Here is a 16946-nt window from a genome sequence, read left to right on the forward strand (position 1 = left end):
CTGGTTTCAAGAAGGGCAAGGGCTAGAAGGGAAACTTCATGGATGGCAAACCAGTTGCCGCTCCAGTGAAGGAACCCAAGGTTGAACCCAAACCCGAGACTAAGTGCTTCTATTGTAAGGGGAACGGTCACTGGTAGCGGAATTACCCCAAATGCATGGTAGATAAGAAGGCTGGCAACTTCAACAAAGTATATACGTGTTATTAATGTGTACCTCACTAGTACTCCTGGTAGCACCTGGGTATTGGATACCGGTTCAGTTGCTATTATTGGTGACTTGAAGCAAAAGCTACGGACTAAACGGAGACTGGCTAAGGGCGAGGTGACGATGTGTGTTGGAAGTGTTTCCAAAGTTGATGAGATCACCATCGCACGCTCCATCTGCCTTCGGGATTAGTATTGAACCTAGATAAATGTTATCAGGTGTCTACGTTGAGCATGAATATGATTAGATCATGTTCATTGCAATACGGTTATTCATTTAAGTTAGAGAATAATGGTTATTCTGTTTACATGAATAATAACTTTCATGGTCATGCACCCTATGTGAATGGTTCAGTGAATCTCGGTCGTGGTAATACACATGTTCACGCCAAAAGATGTAGATAGTACCACTTTCTTGTGGCACTGCCGCTTAGGTCATATTGGCGTAAGATGCATGAAGAAACTCCGTGTCGATGGATGTTTGGAGTCACTTGATTTTGAATCGCTTGACACATGCGAGCCATGCCTCATGGGCAGGATGACTAAGACCCTGTTTTCAGGTACAATGAAACGGGCAAGTGACTTGTTGGAAATCATACATGTTGATGCGTGTGATCCAATGAGAATTGAAGCGTGCAGTGGATATCGCTATTTTCTCATCTTCACTGATGATTTGAGTAGATATAGGTATATTTACTTAATGAAGCACAAGTCTAAAACATTTGAAAAGTTCAAGCGATTTCAGAGTGAAGTTAAGAACCATCATAACAAGAAGATCAAATTCCTACGATCTGATTGATGAGAATTTCTGAGTTATGAGTTTGGCAATCACTTAAGACATTGTGGAATTGTTTCACAGTTGAAGCCACCTGGAACACCACAGGGTAATGGTGTGTCCGGACGTCGTAATCAAACCTTATGAGATATGGTGCGATCTATGATGTCTCTTACCAATCTACCCTTTTCATTTTGAGGATATGCGTTAGAGACAACTGCATTCACTTTAGATAGGACACCATCTAAGTCCGTTGAGACGACGTCGTATGAATATGGTTTGGCAAGAAACCAAAGTTGTTGTTTCTTAATGTTTGGGGCTGCGATGCTTAAGGCTTTAGCCGGAGAAGCTCAAACCCAAAAGCGGACAAACACATCTTCATAGGATACCCAAAGGTGACAGTTGGGTATACCTTCTATCTTAGATCCGAGGGCAAATTGTTTGTCGCTAAGAACAGGTCCTTTCTCGAGAAGGAGTTTCTCTCGAAAGAATTGAGTGGGAGGAAGATAGAACTTGATGAGGTTGTCAAACCTTTACTTCAACCAGAGAGTGATGCAACACAGAAAGATGTTTTCTGTGGCGCCTACGTCTGTTGAATAGGAAGTTAATGATAGTGATCATGAAGCTTCGGATCAAGTTGCTATCGAACCTCGTAGGTCGACAAGGATATGTACTACTCCTGAGTGGTACGGTAATCCTGTCTTAGATATCATGTTGTTAGACAACAATGAACCTACGAGCTATGGAGAAGCAATGGTGGGCCCGTATTCTGACAAATGGTTAGAAGCCATGAAATCCGAGATAGGATCCATGTATCAGAACAAAGTATGGACTTTGGTGGACTTGCCCGATGATCGGCAAGCCATTGAGATATAAATGGATCTTTAAGAAGAAGACGGACGTGGGCGGTAATGTTACCGTCTATGAAGCTCGACTTGTGGGAAAGAGTCTTTTCACAAGTTCAAGGAGTTGACTACGATGAGAATTTCTCACCCGTAGCGATGCTTAAGTCCGTCGGAATCATGTTAGCATTAGCTGTATTTTTCGATTATGAAATCTGACAGATGGATGTCAAAAACAAGTTTTCTTACCAGTTTTCGTAAGAAAGAGTTGTATGTGATACAATCAAAGTTTTGTCGATCCTAAGGATGCTAAAAGGTATGCTGGCTCCAGCGATCCTTCTATGGACTAGAGCAAGCATCTCGGAGTCGGAGTATATGCTTTGATGGAGTGATCAAAGCTTTTAGGTTTATACAATGTTTGCTAGAAACTTGTATTTACAAGAAAGTGAGTGGGAGCACTACAACATTTCTGATAAGTATATGTGGATGACATATTGTTGATTCGAAATAATGTAGAATTTCTGGAAAGCATAAACGGTTGTTTGAAGAGTGATTTTCAAAGGAAGACCTGGATAAAGCTGCTTACATATTGGGCATCAAGATCTATAGAGATAGATCAAGACGCCTGATGATACTTTCAAAGAACGCACACCTTGACATGTTTTGAAGGAGTTCAAAATAGATCAGTCAAAGAAGGGATTCTTACCTGAGTTGTAAGGTGTGAAGTTGAGTAAGACTCAAAGATTGACCACGGCAGAAGAAAGAGGAAGGACGAAGGTCGTCCCCTATGCTTTTGTCATAGGCTCTATACGGTATGCCATGCTGAGTACCGCACCTGATGTGTGCCTTGCCACATGTCTGGCAAGAGGGTACAAAGGTGATCTAGGAGTGGATCACCAGATAGCGGTCAAAATTATCCTTAGAGGAATAAGGAAATGTTTCTCGGTTATGGAGGTGATAAAGAGTTCGACGTAAAGAGTTACGTCGATGCAAGCTTAACACCTATCCGGATAGCTCTGAGTAGAGATACCGGATACGTATAATGGAGCAACAATTTGGAATAGCTCCAAGTGGAACGTGGTAGCAGCATCTACGATATGACATAAAGTTTTGCGAAATACATAGGGATCTGAATATTGCAGACCCGTTGACTACAACCTCTCTCACAAGCATAACATGATCAAACCCAGAACTCATTGAGTGTTAATCACATAGTGATGTGAACTAGATTATTGACTCTAGTAAACTCTTTGGATGTTGGTCACATGGCGATGTGACCTGTGAGTGTTAATCACATGGCGATGTGAACTAGATTATTGACTCTAGTGCAAGTGGGAGACTGTTGGAAATATGCCCTAGAGGCAATAATAAATTAGTTATTATTATATTTCCTTGTTCATGATAATCGTTTATTATCCATGCTAGAATTGTATTGATAGGAAACTCAGATACATGTGTGGATACATAGACAACACCATGTCCCTAGTAAGCCTCTAGTTGACTAGCTCGTTGATCAATAGATGGTTACGGTTTCCTGACCATGGACATTGGATGTCGTTGATAACGGGATCACATCATTAGGAGAATGATGTGATGGACAAGACCCAATCCTAAGCCTAGCACAAGATCGTGTAGTTCGTATGCTAAAGCTTTTCTAATGTCAAGTATCATTTCCTTAGACCATGAGATTGTGTAACTCCCGGATACCGTAGGAGTGCTTTGGGTGTGCCAAACGTCACAACGTAACTGGGTGGCTATAAAGGTGCACTACGGGTATCTCCGAAAGTGTCTGTTGGGTTGGCACGAATCGAGACTGGGATTTGTCACTCCGTGTAACGGAGAGGTATCTCTGGGCCCACTCGGTAGGACATCATCATAATGTGCACAATGTGACCAAGGAGTTGATCACGTGATGATGTGTTACGGAACGAGTAAAGAGACTTGCCGGTAACGAGATTGAACAAGGTATCGGGATACCAACGATCGAATCTCGGGCAAGTATCGTATCGATAGATAAAGGGAATTGTATACAGGATTGATTGAATCCTTGACATCGTGGTTCATCCGATGAGATCATCGTGGAGCATGTGGGAACCAACATGGGTATCCAGATCCCGCTGTTGGTTATTGACCGGAGAGTTGTCTCGGCCATGTCTGCATGACTCTCGAGCCCGTGGGGTCTACACACTTAAGGTTCGATGATGCTAGGGTTATAGGGAATAGATGTACGTGGTTACCGAATGTTATTCGGAGTCCCGGATGAGATCCCGGACGTCACGAGGAGTTCCGGAATGGTTCGGAGGTAAATATTTATATATGGGAAGTCATCATACGGTCACCGGAATAATTCGGGGGTTACCGGTATTGTACTAGGACCACCGAAGGGGTTCCGGGGGTCCACCGGGAGGGTCCACCTGCCCCGGAGGGCCCTATGGGCGATGTGTGGAGAGGGACCAGCCCCTTAGTGGGTTGGGCGCCTCCCCCCTAGGGCCCATGCGCTTAGGGTTTAGGGGGAACCCTAAAGGGGGCGCCTCCTTGCCTTGGGGGGCAAGGTACCCCCCCTGGCCACCGCCCCCTCCTCAGATTGGATCTGAGGGGGTCGCCCCCCCCTCTCCCTTGCCCCTATATATATGTGGGGGGTGGGAGGGCAGCCGCACCCAAGTTCTGGCGCAGCCCTCCCCCTCTCCCAAGTCCTCCTCCTCTCCCGCGGTGCTTGGCGAAGCCCTGCAGGATTGCCACGCTCCTCCTTCACCACCACACCGTCGTGCTGCTGCTGGATGGAGTCTTCCCCAACCTCTCCTTCTCCCCTTGCTGGATCAAGGCATGGGAGACGTCACCGGGCTGCACGTGTGTTGAACACGGAGGCGCCGTTGATCGGTGCTTAGATCGAAATCAACCGCGATCTGAATCGCTGTGAGTACGACTCCTTCATCCGCGTTCTTGCAATGCTTCCGCTTAGCGATCTACAAGGGTATGTAGATGCACTCCCCTTCCCCTCGTTGCTAGATTACTCCATAGATTGATCTTGGTGATGCGTAGAAAATTTTAAATTTCTGCAACGATCCCCAACACAAACACCTTTGGAGACACATGTAGAGCATCTTTATAATCACCCAGTTACGTTGTGACGTTTGATAGCACACAAGGTGTTCCTATGGTATTCGGGAGTTGCATAATCTCATAGTCAGAGGAACATGTATAAGTCATGAAGAAAGCAATAGCAATAAAAATAAACGATCATTATGCTAAGCTAACAGATGGGTCTTGTCCATCACATCATTCTCCTAATGATGTGATCCCGTTCATCAAATGATAACACATGTCTATGGTCAGGAAACTTAACCATCTTTGATTAACGAGCTAGTCAAGTAGAGGCATACTAGGGACACTCTATTTTGTCTATGTATTCACACATGTACTAAGTTTCCGGTTAATACAATTCTAGCATGAATAATAAAATTTATCATGATATAAGGAAATATAAATAACAACTTTATTATTACCTCTAGGGCCTATTTCCTTCATCTCCGTGGACTGCCGTCGTGCCTTCTGCTTCACCAGGCGTACATTGGGGCACACCCTCTGGTGATGCTCGATTATCGCCCTCAGAATTCCAACCAGGTCCTTGGGCTCCCACACAAACACATCCTTATTTGTGCGCAAGAAGCTGACCAACACCTCCTCTTGATCTAGAGGGACGCCAGCGCCTATGGTGAAGGTGGTGCTTGATACCCCGTCCTCGTCGACCAGCACCTGCTTTGTCTCGGCCCGGTCTTGAGAGAACAACTACTTCTTTGCTGGCGCAGCCCCCAGAGCCTCCGGGGCTCCTTCCTCACTCGTTCACATGGCCGCCGCAGCCCTAAAGGCAAGCTTGAGGTCCAACAACGCTTCCTTTGTGTCCCCCGCCACAGTGAGGACGCCGTTGCTTCCCGACATCTTCATGAGATTGTAGGAAGGGTGAGTTGGTGCCATGAACTTGGCCAAGGCCGGGTACCCAAGGATGGTGTTGTACGAGAGGCTGATGCGGGCGATGTCGAAGTCGATTAGCTCGGTGCGGTAGTTGTCGCGGGTGCCAAAGGTGACGGGAAGGCGGATCTGCCCCAGGGGCAGGTGGAGCCGTCGATGACTCCGGAAAGTGGCTTGGTGGAGCGAAGCCGGCCATGGGGCACATGAAGCAAGCCGAATGCTTCCACAGAGAGCACATTGAAGCCGGTCCACCGTCGATAAGGGTCTTGGTGACTGCTACGTTGTAGATGGTGCGGGTGCAGAGCATCGGGAGCGCGCCGACTCCCGCGGTTGTCGCGGGGTGGTCCCTCGAGTCGAAGGTGAGGTCGGCCTTAGGCGCCGCCCAGCCCGGAAGAGTTCCCTGCTGTACGTGAGCGGCACCCACCTGGCGGAAGAACTGCTTGACATGGCGGCCCGAGGGCGGCGCCTGCGAACCACCAAGGAGGGCTGCGACGGCGTGTGGCGCCGGTGCCGCGAAGCATGCGATGAAGAGGTCGCGCAACTCCTTCCAGGAGGCTACAGAAGATCGTGGCAAGTTGAGCAGCCAGGCGCACGGCGCGCCTGCGAGGGCCATGGGAAACCAGTTGGCCATGACCTTGGCGTCGCCGCCGGCTGCCAACACGGCTTCCTCGTACGCTCGGAGAAAACCTGTCGGGTCCGCCGCGCCGTTGTATCGGGGCGGCAGCACCGGCCTGAACTTGGGTGGCCACTCCACCCGCCGTAGGGCGGGGGTGAAAGCCCGGAGGCCCTCGGCTCCTCCGCAAGCGCGTGTCGGGCTGGTTGGTGGAGCAGCATCAGCCATGGGAGCCGAACATTGGAACGCAGCTGGCAGAGAGGCAGATCTTCGACGCACCCCTACCCGGCGCGCCAAATGTCAGATTTCGGGCTCCGCAGACCCTTGAGAGGTTCGAACTCTGGGGTGCATGCGAAGAACTCAACCTCCCAGTCTGCCTAGTCGCCAATCTCTCAGCCTAGCTCGATGAACATGAAGGAAACGAGACACAACAGTTTACCCAGGTTCGGGCCACTTTACGGTGCAAAACCCTACTCATGCTTTGTGGTGGATTGGCCTCGAGGGGCTGAGGATGAACTAGTACAGTCGGGGAACAACCTCAGGAGGTGTGTTCTTGAGCTGGCGGGGAGAGGATGATCTCTCGTGTTCGGATCCTCTGAATGGTGGTGGCTAGGCCCTATTTATAGTGGCCTTGGTCCTCTTCCCAAAATGAAGGTGGGAAGGGTTCCCAGAATGGCGAAATTTGAAGGGAGACAACTAGTACATGCTATCCTGACAAAAGTAGTCTCCGCCTGCAAAAAGCCTCTGGTCGTGACGCCGCGGTGGGCTCGACGATGACTTCCGTCCTGCCGTCGTGGTGGTCTTGGTCTTGTTACACCAGAATGGAAACCGTTGGCTGATTCCTCGGGACTCCGCGTCTGCGCTTGCCTCCTTAGCACCAAAGAGGAAACTAGTACACTGCGCCCGCTGGCGCCCGCCTAGCCTTGGTCGTCATGGCTCACGTCATCCGAACCTCATGAGGTGAGGCCTGCATAGAGATCTCCGCTTCTCGGGAGCCAGCCTTAGGAGGCCGCTCCTCGTGGAGGTCTTGGTGTCGTCCGCCTCTGATACGTCTCCAACGTATCTATAAATTTTGATTGCTCCATGCTATATTATCTACTGTTTTTGACATTATTGGGCTTTATTATCCACTTTTATATTATTTTTGGGACTAACCTATTAACCAAAGGCCCAGCCTAGAATTGTTTTTTTTGCATGTTTTAGGGTTTCGAAGAAAAGGAATATCAAACAGAGTCCAAACGGAATAAAACCTTCGGGAACGTGATTTTCTCAACAAACAAGACGAGACTTGGACCCTACGTCAAGACACAAAAGAGGAGGCCACGAGGTAGGGGGGCGCGCCCTCCACCCTCGTGGGCCCCCTGTTGCTCCACCGACGTACTCCTTCCTCCTATATATACCTACGTACCCCCAAATGATCAGATACGGAGCCAAAACCCTAATTTCACTGCCATAACTTTCTGTATCCATGAGATCCCATCTTGGGGCCTGTTCTGGAGCTCCACCGGAGGGGGCATCGATCACGGAGGGCTTCTACATCAACACCATAGCCCCTCCGATGAAGTGTGAGTAGTTTACCTCAGACCTACGGGTCCATAGTTATTAGCTAGATGACTTCTTCTCTCTTTTTGGATCTCAATACAATGTTCTCCCCCTCTCTTGTGGAGATCTATTCGATGTAATATTCTTTTTGCGGTGTGTTTGTTGAGAACGATGAATTGTGGGTTTATGATCAAGTCTATCTATGAATAATATTTGAATCTTCTCTGAATTCTTTTATGTATGATTGGTTATCTTTGCAAGTCTCTTCGAATTATCAGTTTGGTTTGACCTACTAGATTGATCTTTCTTGCAATGGGAGAAGTGCTTAGCTTTGGGTTCAATCTTGCGGTGTCCTTTTCCGGTGACAGTAGGGGCAGCAAGGCACGTATTATATTGTTGACATCAAGGATATAACAAGATGGAGGTTTTCTTCATATTGCATGAGTCTATCCCTCTACATCATGTCATCTTGCTTAAGGCGTTACTCTGTTTTTAACTTAATACTCTAGATGCATGCTGGATAGCGGTCGATGAGTGGAGTAATAGTAGTAGATGCAGGCAGGAGTCGGTCTACTTGTCTCGGACGTGATGCCTATATACATGATCATACCTAGATATTCTCATAACTATGCTCAATTCTATCAATTGCTCAACAGTAATTTGTTCACCCACCGTAGAATACTTATGCTCTCGAGAGAAGCCACTAGTGAAACCTATGGCCCCCGGGTCTATCTTTATCATATTAATCTCCTACTACTTAGTTATTTTCTTTGCTTTTTTACTTTGCCTTTATTTTACTTTGCATCTTCATCACAAAAATACCAAAAATATTATCTTATCATATCTATTAGATCTCACTCTCGTAAGTGGCCGTGTTGGGGTTGACAACCCCTATTCGCGTTGGTTGCGAGGATTTATTTGTTTTGTGCAGGTACGAGGGACTCGCGCGTAGCCTCCTACTGGATTGATATTTTGGTTCTCAAAAACTGAGGAAAATACTTACGCTAATTTGCTGCATCATCCCTTCCTCTTCGGAGAAAACCAACGCGGTGCTCAAGAGGTAGCAGCCTCACGAGGCTGGCCCCTCGTGAGGGTCTTGAGTTGTCGATACTGAAGGTGGGCCGTACCAGGCCGTCGATGAAGCCACGCCGTGGGCCACATGTAGGCAAGTCTGGGTGCCCCCATTCCTAGAACGCCTACAGTTACCGATTCTACAGCAGGGCCAAGCTAAAAGAACCAACCCGCAACGCAGATCCAAATTATATCTTGAATGTCAAAAGCGTTTTTATTGAAAACAACCCGAAAGGATCTATGAAACACAAACAAATTGCTATAGCTGACGTGGTTGTACCTACCAGTCGTTACTGATTCTAAAGCAGCGCCAAGCTTAAAGAACCAACCCGCAACGCAGTTCCAAATTATATCTTGAATGTCAAAAGCATTTTTATTGGAAAAAACGAAGGGATCTATGAAACACAAACAAATAGCTAATTTGCGAATAAAATTTTAAAACTAAAATATTTTTGAAAATCAGGATTTTTTTAAACAGGAACATTTTTTGAAATTTCAAGACAGAATTTGAAAACGCAAACATATTTTGAAAAATGTGAAAACAAGAACATTTTTTGAAATTTACGAACACAAATTTGAAATTGAACAATTTCAAAACTCCTGAAAAAATGAAAACATGCACATTTTTGAAATTTCGCACAATTTTTGGAAACGGGAACATGCTTTGAACTGCCCGAACATTTTTTAAAATTTGTGAACACAAATTTGAAACTGAACAATTTCGAAACTCCTGAAAAAATGAAAACATGCACATTTTTGAAATTTTCGCACAATTTTTGGAAACGGGAACATGCTTTGAACTGCCCGAACATTTTTTAAAATTTGTGAACACAAATTTGAAACCGAACAATTTCGAAACTCCTGAAAGAATGAAAATGTGCACAACTTTGAAATTTGTGAATAATTTTTTAAAATGGGAACATGATTTGAATCGCCCGAACATTTTCTGAAATTTGCGAATAAAAATTTGAAACTCAAAAATGAAAACGTGCACATTTTTTGAATTTTTTCTGAACAATTTTTAAAAATGCTAACATTTTTTAAATTTTCTAAGCATTTTATAATTCATGAACAAAATTTTAAAAAACGAACACTTTTTAAATTTCAAGCAAATTTTAAAACATGAATATATTTTAATTTTTTGGACAAAATTTGAAAAGGAGAACATATTTCTTAAACCGAACATTTTTTAGTTTTGGAACACATTTTTTAAAAGACAAACACTTTTCCAAAAATATGCGAACAATTTGTGAAATTCTGAACTTTTATGAAATTTTTGAACAAAAATTTGAAAACAGGAACATTTTCTGAAAAACAACAAAATCTGAAATTGTCACTTTTTAGAAAATTCTGAAACATTCATTGAAAATAGAAAACAAATTCAAAAAGAAAAGTACAAGAAGAAAGAAAGAAAAGACAGGAAAAGGAAAAGAGAAATAATGAAAAAGGAAGGAACATTAAAAAATAAAAACGAGAAAGAAATATAAAAAGGAAAAATTGGTTCAGGAACCTTCTGGAAGGTTCCCAAAATCGGAAAAACCCGGCTACAAACATTCATAGAAGTCCCAAAACCGGTATAGTTTCAAAAATTGTTCCTGTTAAAATTTATTCACACATACAAAAAAATTCATGTTTTCAAAATTTGTTCGCAAATTCAAAATTTTGTTCGCTTTCTCAAATTTTGTTTATGAGTTTGAAAAAACGTTCCTCTTTAAAAAAATGTTATTATTTTAGAAATCTGTTCACGTTTAAAATCTTTTTTTAGAATTTAAAACCTTGTTCACAGATTCAATAAAATTCCGTTTTTTTTTAAAAAATTGAGTTTTCAAAAATTTCTTCACGGATTTGAAAAGTGTTAGCATTTCTGAAAATATTCCTTTTTTGAAAAATGTTCATGTTCGAAATTTTAAAAGTTTCATATTTGCCGCTGTCTTTAGTTCTTATAGTCTCGCGATAGTATGGTGTCAAGATCGATTAGCTCCTTTGGCTAGAAACGCTCGCACAGGTGCGCGAGATCCTGAGGTCGAACCCTGCCGGCCCAGTCGCGCTTGCCCTTGTGCGTCTCGTCTCTGTTTGACAAAAACTGGTAGCCAGTGGTACAGTAAACAAGTGGAGTGAACGACCACAGGCCCAAATCCTCTAAGGCCCATATAACCCGGCCAGCCATCTATCTCTATCGCGCCTTCCCCACCGGCATCGACCTGTCTGCCCTCATTTCGGTTTCCCCCATTCCCCTTCGCACCCCCGCGGCGGCGGAGCCTTCCCGGGCGCTCACCGGACACGCGCAGTAATCTCTCCCTCCCTCCCTCTCCCTGCACCCCCTCCTCGTCTCAGCATCCTCGCGAGCAATATTCGTATGTGCATGTTTGCTCGGCCGCTTGCGCGGTCTTTCCTCCGCAAACCCTAGAAGTCGTCGGCGTGCGTGTAGATCCGCGCGGGCTTCGGAAACGTTTGCCCAGCGCTTAAATGCTTCTCTCCAGCCACGTCACCGTGCCAATCTTGAGCTTCCTCTGACCTGAGATGACCGTCGAAATCTGGTGTTTGACGGCGCCTTGGTGCCTTTGGCGTCAAAACTGCTGTCTTTGGCATGCTACCCTTGTGAATGTAGACACCATGCTTTATGCCAACCCGTGAGTCGTTTAGTCCAATCCAATGGCGTAGTTATATCTTCAGATAGATTGTGTCGAGAATGGTGATATGTGTATGCTGACAAATTGCATCTCCTATGTTTGTTGAATAACATTTCGCTGTCGCATATGTGAACTGTTGGTGGAATGTTTGTAGCTTTCAGACTTATCTGATGAACTGCGCAGAATATGTCAAGGTGGATTCAGTGTTGGATTTTGCAAATTTTGATTTTGGATTTATTATATTACATGCCTTGTCACACACTACATGGTTGTGCTAGAGGACTGCTTTCGTTGTGATTGCATTAACCCAATGATATGTTCATTGGACTTTGTCTTTTGTGGGTGGTAAGGTTGAGGAAGTCCAAAATAGCAGATTTTACAGGTTTTCTTATCCAAAATTTCTGGTGCCAGTAAACATGATTTTTTGATAAACCATCCTTGCTGATAAATCCGCTAGTTTTTCTTATTTGTTTCTATCCATCTCCATGTCCTGGACATTTCCTGTACTTATCTATAATATTGAATTATTGATTACAGACAACACTATGAGGAGGTACAGCCCCCCACACCGTAGTCCCCCGAGGAGGGGATATGGTGGCAGCCCCGCGCATCGTAGTCCCCCAAGGAGGGGATATGGTGGCAGCCCCCCGCACCGCAGCCCCCCAAAGAGGGGATATGGTGGCAGAGGAAGAAGCCCCCCTAGGAGGGGTGGATATGGAGGACGAAAGGAGCAGGGTTCTGGAAGTCTCTTGGTCCGCAACATCCCATTAAGCGCCAGGTGCATAGGCTTTGACATGGATGCCACTTGTTTTCTTTTTCCTCACTTAACAAACAATACTTCATTTTACAATTTCTTGACTTGTTTAACGTGGTTATCTCAACCCTGGCAGAGCGGAGGATCTCCGTGTTCCTTTTGAAAGGTTTGGTCCTGTTAGGGATGTTTACCTTCCAAAGGATTATTACAGCGGGTAAGTTTTAGTAAGTCAAATTGGTTAGCAGTTGCCAAACTATTTTATTTTGGCTCTTTTGTTATTAACCATGGGAAATGTACCAAGTTTGAACCCATGCAACATAAACTTTGAAACTTTTCTATAAGTTACATTACACCATATGCATAAGATATGTTTCATTAAGGTAACTTGCGAACATTTTCCAGCTTACGAGCGGTGTCGACCTCTGCAACCACCTTTGTGCATTTAAGCTACATGAAAATGGTCTACTCTTTTTTGGTCTGCTGATGTACATCACTGGTTTATTCCTGTCACTAGAGTACTTGATGTCAATTTGGAAATATTCAGTGTACTTTCTCCTACCCATTCATGGTTGCCATGTATGATTTTTTTCTGAAATGATTCCCAGGGTTGTATTGGTTTGAAGTAAATACAAGCCCTTGATTTCTTGAAGAATGCTTTTTTAATATTCCTGCAATTCATTTGCTTGGCAAGATAGAGTCTTGTCCGAATCAAGACATTCTTCTACGAAGACAAAGATTTGATTGATTGAGAAAATTAATTCACGAAGAGAAGATAAAAGACTTGTACTGTGTGTGGTCCATGAGAAGATAAAATGGGGCGAAGTTGATTTCAAGTACTATCATGACTTTTCACATTGGGGAAGTGAAGCAAATGCTTCTATGAAGATGCTCTTTACGAGAACCGCCGTACTTAGTTGTTATACAAGAAACCTGGATACTAGAGCCTGGACATGCTGCTGCTTTTTGCAGCACTTGCTTCCCTTTTGACGGAAATGTTAGTAAGTTGTTGACTGTGCTTCGCCAAGAGTGCACAGATAATTTTTTGACTGCCATGGTAACATAACATGCACACACTATATATGAGTACTTCATACACTCGACATTCTTATTAATTTGATGTTTCATCCTTTTTCTCTGCCCTACTTTGTTTAATGAAATCGACATGTACAGGGAGCCCCGAGGGTTTGCGTTTGTGGAGTTTGTTGACCCTTATGATGCCTCTGAGGCCCAATACCACATGAATCGCCAGGTATTTTTTGGCCGGGAGATAACTGTTGTGCTTGCTGCTGAGTCACGGAAAAGGCCAGAGGATATGCGCACTAGAACTAGAGTCAGGTATATATTCCCATTTTTGTGTGAAGATTTGCTTCGTCTTCTCTCGTGCTCAGTTGAAATGACTGTTGCAGGGGGTACTCTGGAGGTCATGAAGGGCGCCGTTCCTCTCATTATGGTAATGCCAAATTTGCATATATAGAATTATGGAGTCTGGAATCTTGTACATGCTTTTGAACGGACAAGTGTTGAGAATTGCTGGTCGTTCTGGTTTAAGTTTATCTCGGTTTGGATCTTGTTAGTAGATAGAACCATAAACACCAAATACCTATTTTTATCCAATGCTCACTATGGGTAATTCCCCTCTTGCAGCAAAAAATGCATTAGTTTTCCTGTTGTAGCTGATATTGGAGACTAATTGATTCTCTTACTTTCCTTTCTTTGTGTGTAACCAATGAACATAGCATGGCATTCCTTACCTATTTGCGCATTTCAATTGTGGTAAACTAGCACAATTGAGTGCCTTCTGAAGAGACATCAGTTGCATATAGGCTTAATCTGATTCAGCGGAGTCCCTATATGATAATTAACACATGTGAACACCCATCCACTAGTGAACTTTTGGATTAACCGCTGCTCCTGTGCTGTTAATGTCTGAAGTGAAGATCGTATAAGACCCATCATATACAAGTTGTTTACATATAGGCTCCTGTGCTGTTAATGTCTGAAGTGAAGATTGTATAAGACCCATCACATACAACTTGTTTGCATATAGGCTCCTGTCCTGTTAATGTCTGAAGTGAAGATTGTATAAGACCCATCACGTACGAGTTGTTTATATTTCAGATTTTTGAAGGTGTGAAACCTGTAATTGTTGCGAACTTTTTATGCTGCAGCATTTCAAAATCATTGCAAATTTTGCTTGGCACAGTATCAACTTACTAATAGCTTCTCATATTTGGTACAGGGAGGTCTCGTTCCCGTTCACGCTCAGCCTCTCCCCGCCCTCGTGGCGGTGGCCGTGCTCGGTCAAGGTAGGGCAATAATGATTTTTCAGCAGTTCTGCTTGGCATCCAACATTCGTAAAGTTTTGATATTTGATTCTTTTCTATTGTTCAATGTTGTGTTTGGGCAAAAAAAGGTCATACTCTCCTGCTCCAAGACGGCGAGATGACTACTCTGCTTCCCCACGGGGAAGGGAGTCTCATCGCACGAAATCTCCTGTGCGTCATCCAAAAGAACATGAGGAGGACAAAAGGAGATCCTACTCTCCCCCTGGTAGAGATGGTGACCAACGTGATGCTGATAATGGGTATGAGAAGTAAGTTGTGTTTGATTGATAACTACACACGTCTGCCTTCATTGCATTTGCATTAGAGAATTGTAGAGCTAAGCACCAGCATCAAATTCTTGCTGTTTATACCTGTAACCTTGTTCGTCCATCAAAGTATTAGCTTGCCATTGTACTACATCTGTCTGGGTTTATTAGGCCCCCTAGTATTTTGAGCCAAACTTTGACCATTCACATGACTAATAAAATATAGAATATATGCTACAAAAAGTACACTGTTGGATTTGTATTTGAAAGAGCTTTCCTAAGGTATAATTTTTATGACATATAGTTTACATTTTATTGGTTAAGTTTGTTGGCCAAACTTTAGCTCAAAATGAGAGGGGGCCTAATAAACCCGGATGGAGGTAGTAAATCTTATATGAGGAATCAGATTGAAAATAACAATTATCAGCCTGGCATCGAAAGTTTTAAGCCGTCTCTTTCTAGCGCTGTTGTTTTTGCAACCCAATTTGTTTTGTTAACATGCTCGTTATGTGTACTGGAAGTTAAGTCTGTCTGTTCTAGTGAAGAAAATCAAGAAACGAATGGCTGCAGTTCTTAGGGCATTCCTTCTCCTCGTTAATCCAGACTCCTTTGCTGCATACCACAATATATGTATTTCGACAGTGCTTCTGTTAGATGCATATACTTGTCATAAAATTCCCTGTATATTAATCAATGGTTCATGTCTACAGGAGGTCGCCACCGGCCGACAGTGATGGATCCCCTTCACGCCCAAGGGTGGCCAGGCCATCCTCAGGATCGCCCCCTGGATCCCGCTCCAGGTCCCCCGACGCTTCTCCCGCCCGCAGCGACTGAGAAATTGGTTACATTCTCTGCGGTCGCCGCATCTCCATCTAGCTACTTCCGCTCCATTGGTTCGAGTAAAACCTTTCGAGGTGTGTTGTATTGCTTGTTAGCGGTCACAGACGTTATGTTCCCGCTTGTTGCTGTTGAATCTTAAGGCCTGTAGCATGGCGTGTCAGTCATATCTATGTACCATGTGTGTGGATTGTCAGGGACCCATTTTCCATGTACTTTGTTTGGGAAAAAGCTTGTGAGTTGATCCAGCACTGATGAGTGAAGCGATCGGGCCAGTGGATGGATGAACGGCTCTGCAGCAGCTGCAGCGCACCCTCCCTTTAATCATGGAGGCCATTGCTTGGGCACCAGGTGCCATCACTTTACTTACTCTTGAGGTGGTGATGCTAGGCAAGGAGACGTGGTGTGGCAGCAAGCGCATGCATGCGACCTATGGATCACTTCGGGTGTGCGGCTGCCTTTGTGGTTCCCAGCTTTTATCTGGGACTTTGACAAACCAAAAAAACTTTCGGCTGGGCAGTTTGAGGGAAATAGTGACCATCAATCCGTCGACCCATCCATCATGAATGATGTAGCAGCCTACAAGACTGGAACCTCCCTATTACGTAGGTGTTGTGTTTCACGTTTGTAGTACATGATATGCGTAGCTGACTTGCAGTGGAAAACTCTACGGGCTCCTTTGATTCACAGGGTTTAGAAAGCGTAGGAATAGGAAATGTACAGGAATATGATGTACTGTCCACTGAGGGCCTATTTGATTCGCAGGATTGCAAAAGCACAGGAATATGAAAAGCGTAGGATTGAAATGACATGCCTATTGAATTCCTATAGGATTTGAGTTTGTTCGATTCTATCACAGAAAAAACAAAGGATTTCTTTCAAGAGTGGACGTTAGAATTGCTATAAAATGCAGTACAAATGAATCCATAGAATTTTTTTATGGGATTCAATCCTGCGAATCAAACGATCAACGCAGGAAAAATTCCTAAGGATTCTAATCCTTTAAAATTCCTATGAAAATCCTTTGAACTAAAGAGGCCCTGAAATCTTACGTCGGACAGCAAAACAGAGGATTTTTTCCATGAAGTCCAACCTCATGCTTGTTTTTCTATAAAAATGAACT

At 44.2% G+C, this 16946-nt stretch overlaps 1 protein-coding gene across 3 annotated transcripts; it reads left to right on the top strand.

Moving 5' to 3' along the window:
- Positions 1-11168: 11168 nt before the first annotated feature.
- LOC123102480 (serine/arginine-rich SC35-like splicing factor SCL30) lies at positions 11169-16071 on the top strand. Of its 3 annotated transcripts, none has more exons than XM_044523854.1 (8): positions 11169-11299; positions 12180-12420; positions 12533-12610; positions 13567-13731; positions 13803-13846; positions 14636-14702; positions 14810-14989; positions 15697-16071. In XM_044523854.1, the coding sequence occupies exons 2-8, from the start codon at positions 12188-12190 to the stop codon at positions 15818-15820; spliced, it is 891 nt and encodes a 296-aa protein (XP_044379789.1). In that variant the 5' UTR covers positions 11169-11299; positions 12180-12187; the 3' UTR covers positions 15821-16071. The 3 variants fall into 3 exon arrangements, with proteins under 3 accessions (XP_044379789.1, XP_044379790.1, XP_044379791.1); XM_044523855.1 differs by having other exon boundaries at positions 14810-14980; XM_044523856.1 differs by lacking the exon at positions 11169-11299 and adding an exon at positions 13002-13390 and having other exon boundaries at positions 12216-12420.
- Positions 16072-16946: the final 875 nt, after the last annotated feature.

This window comes from Triticum aestivum, chromosome 5A (genome assembly GCF_018294505.1).
Source record: "Triticum aestivum cultivar Chinese Spring chromosome 5A, IWGSC CS RefSeq v2.1, whole genome shotgun sequence".
Lineage (NCBI taxonomy): Eukaryota > Viridiplantae > Streptophyta > Magnoliopsida > Poales > Poaceae > Triticum > Triticum aestivum.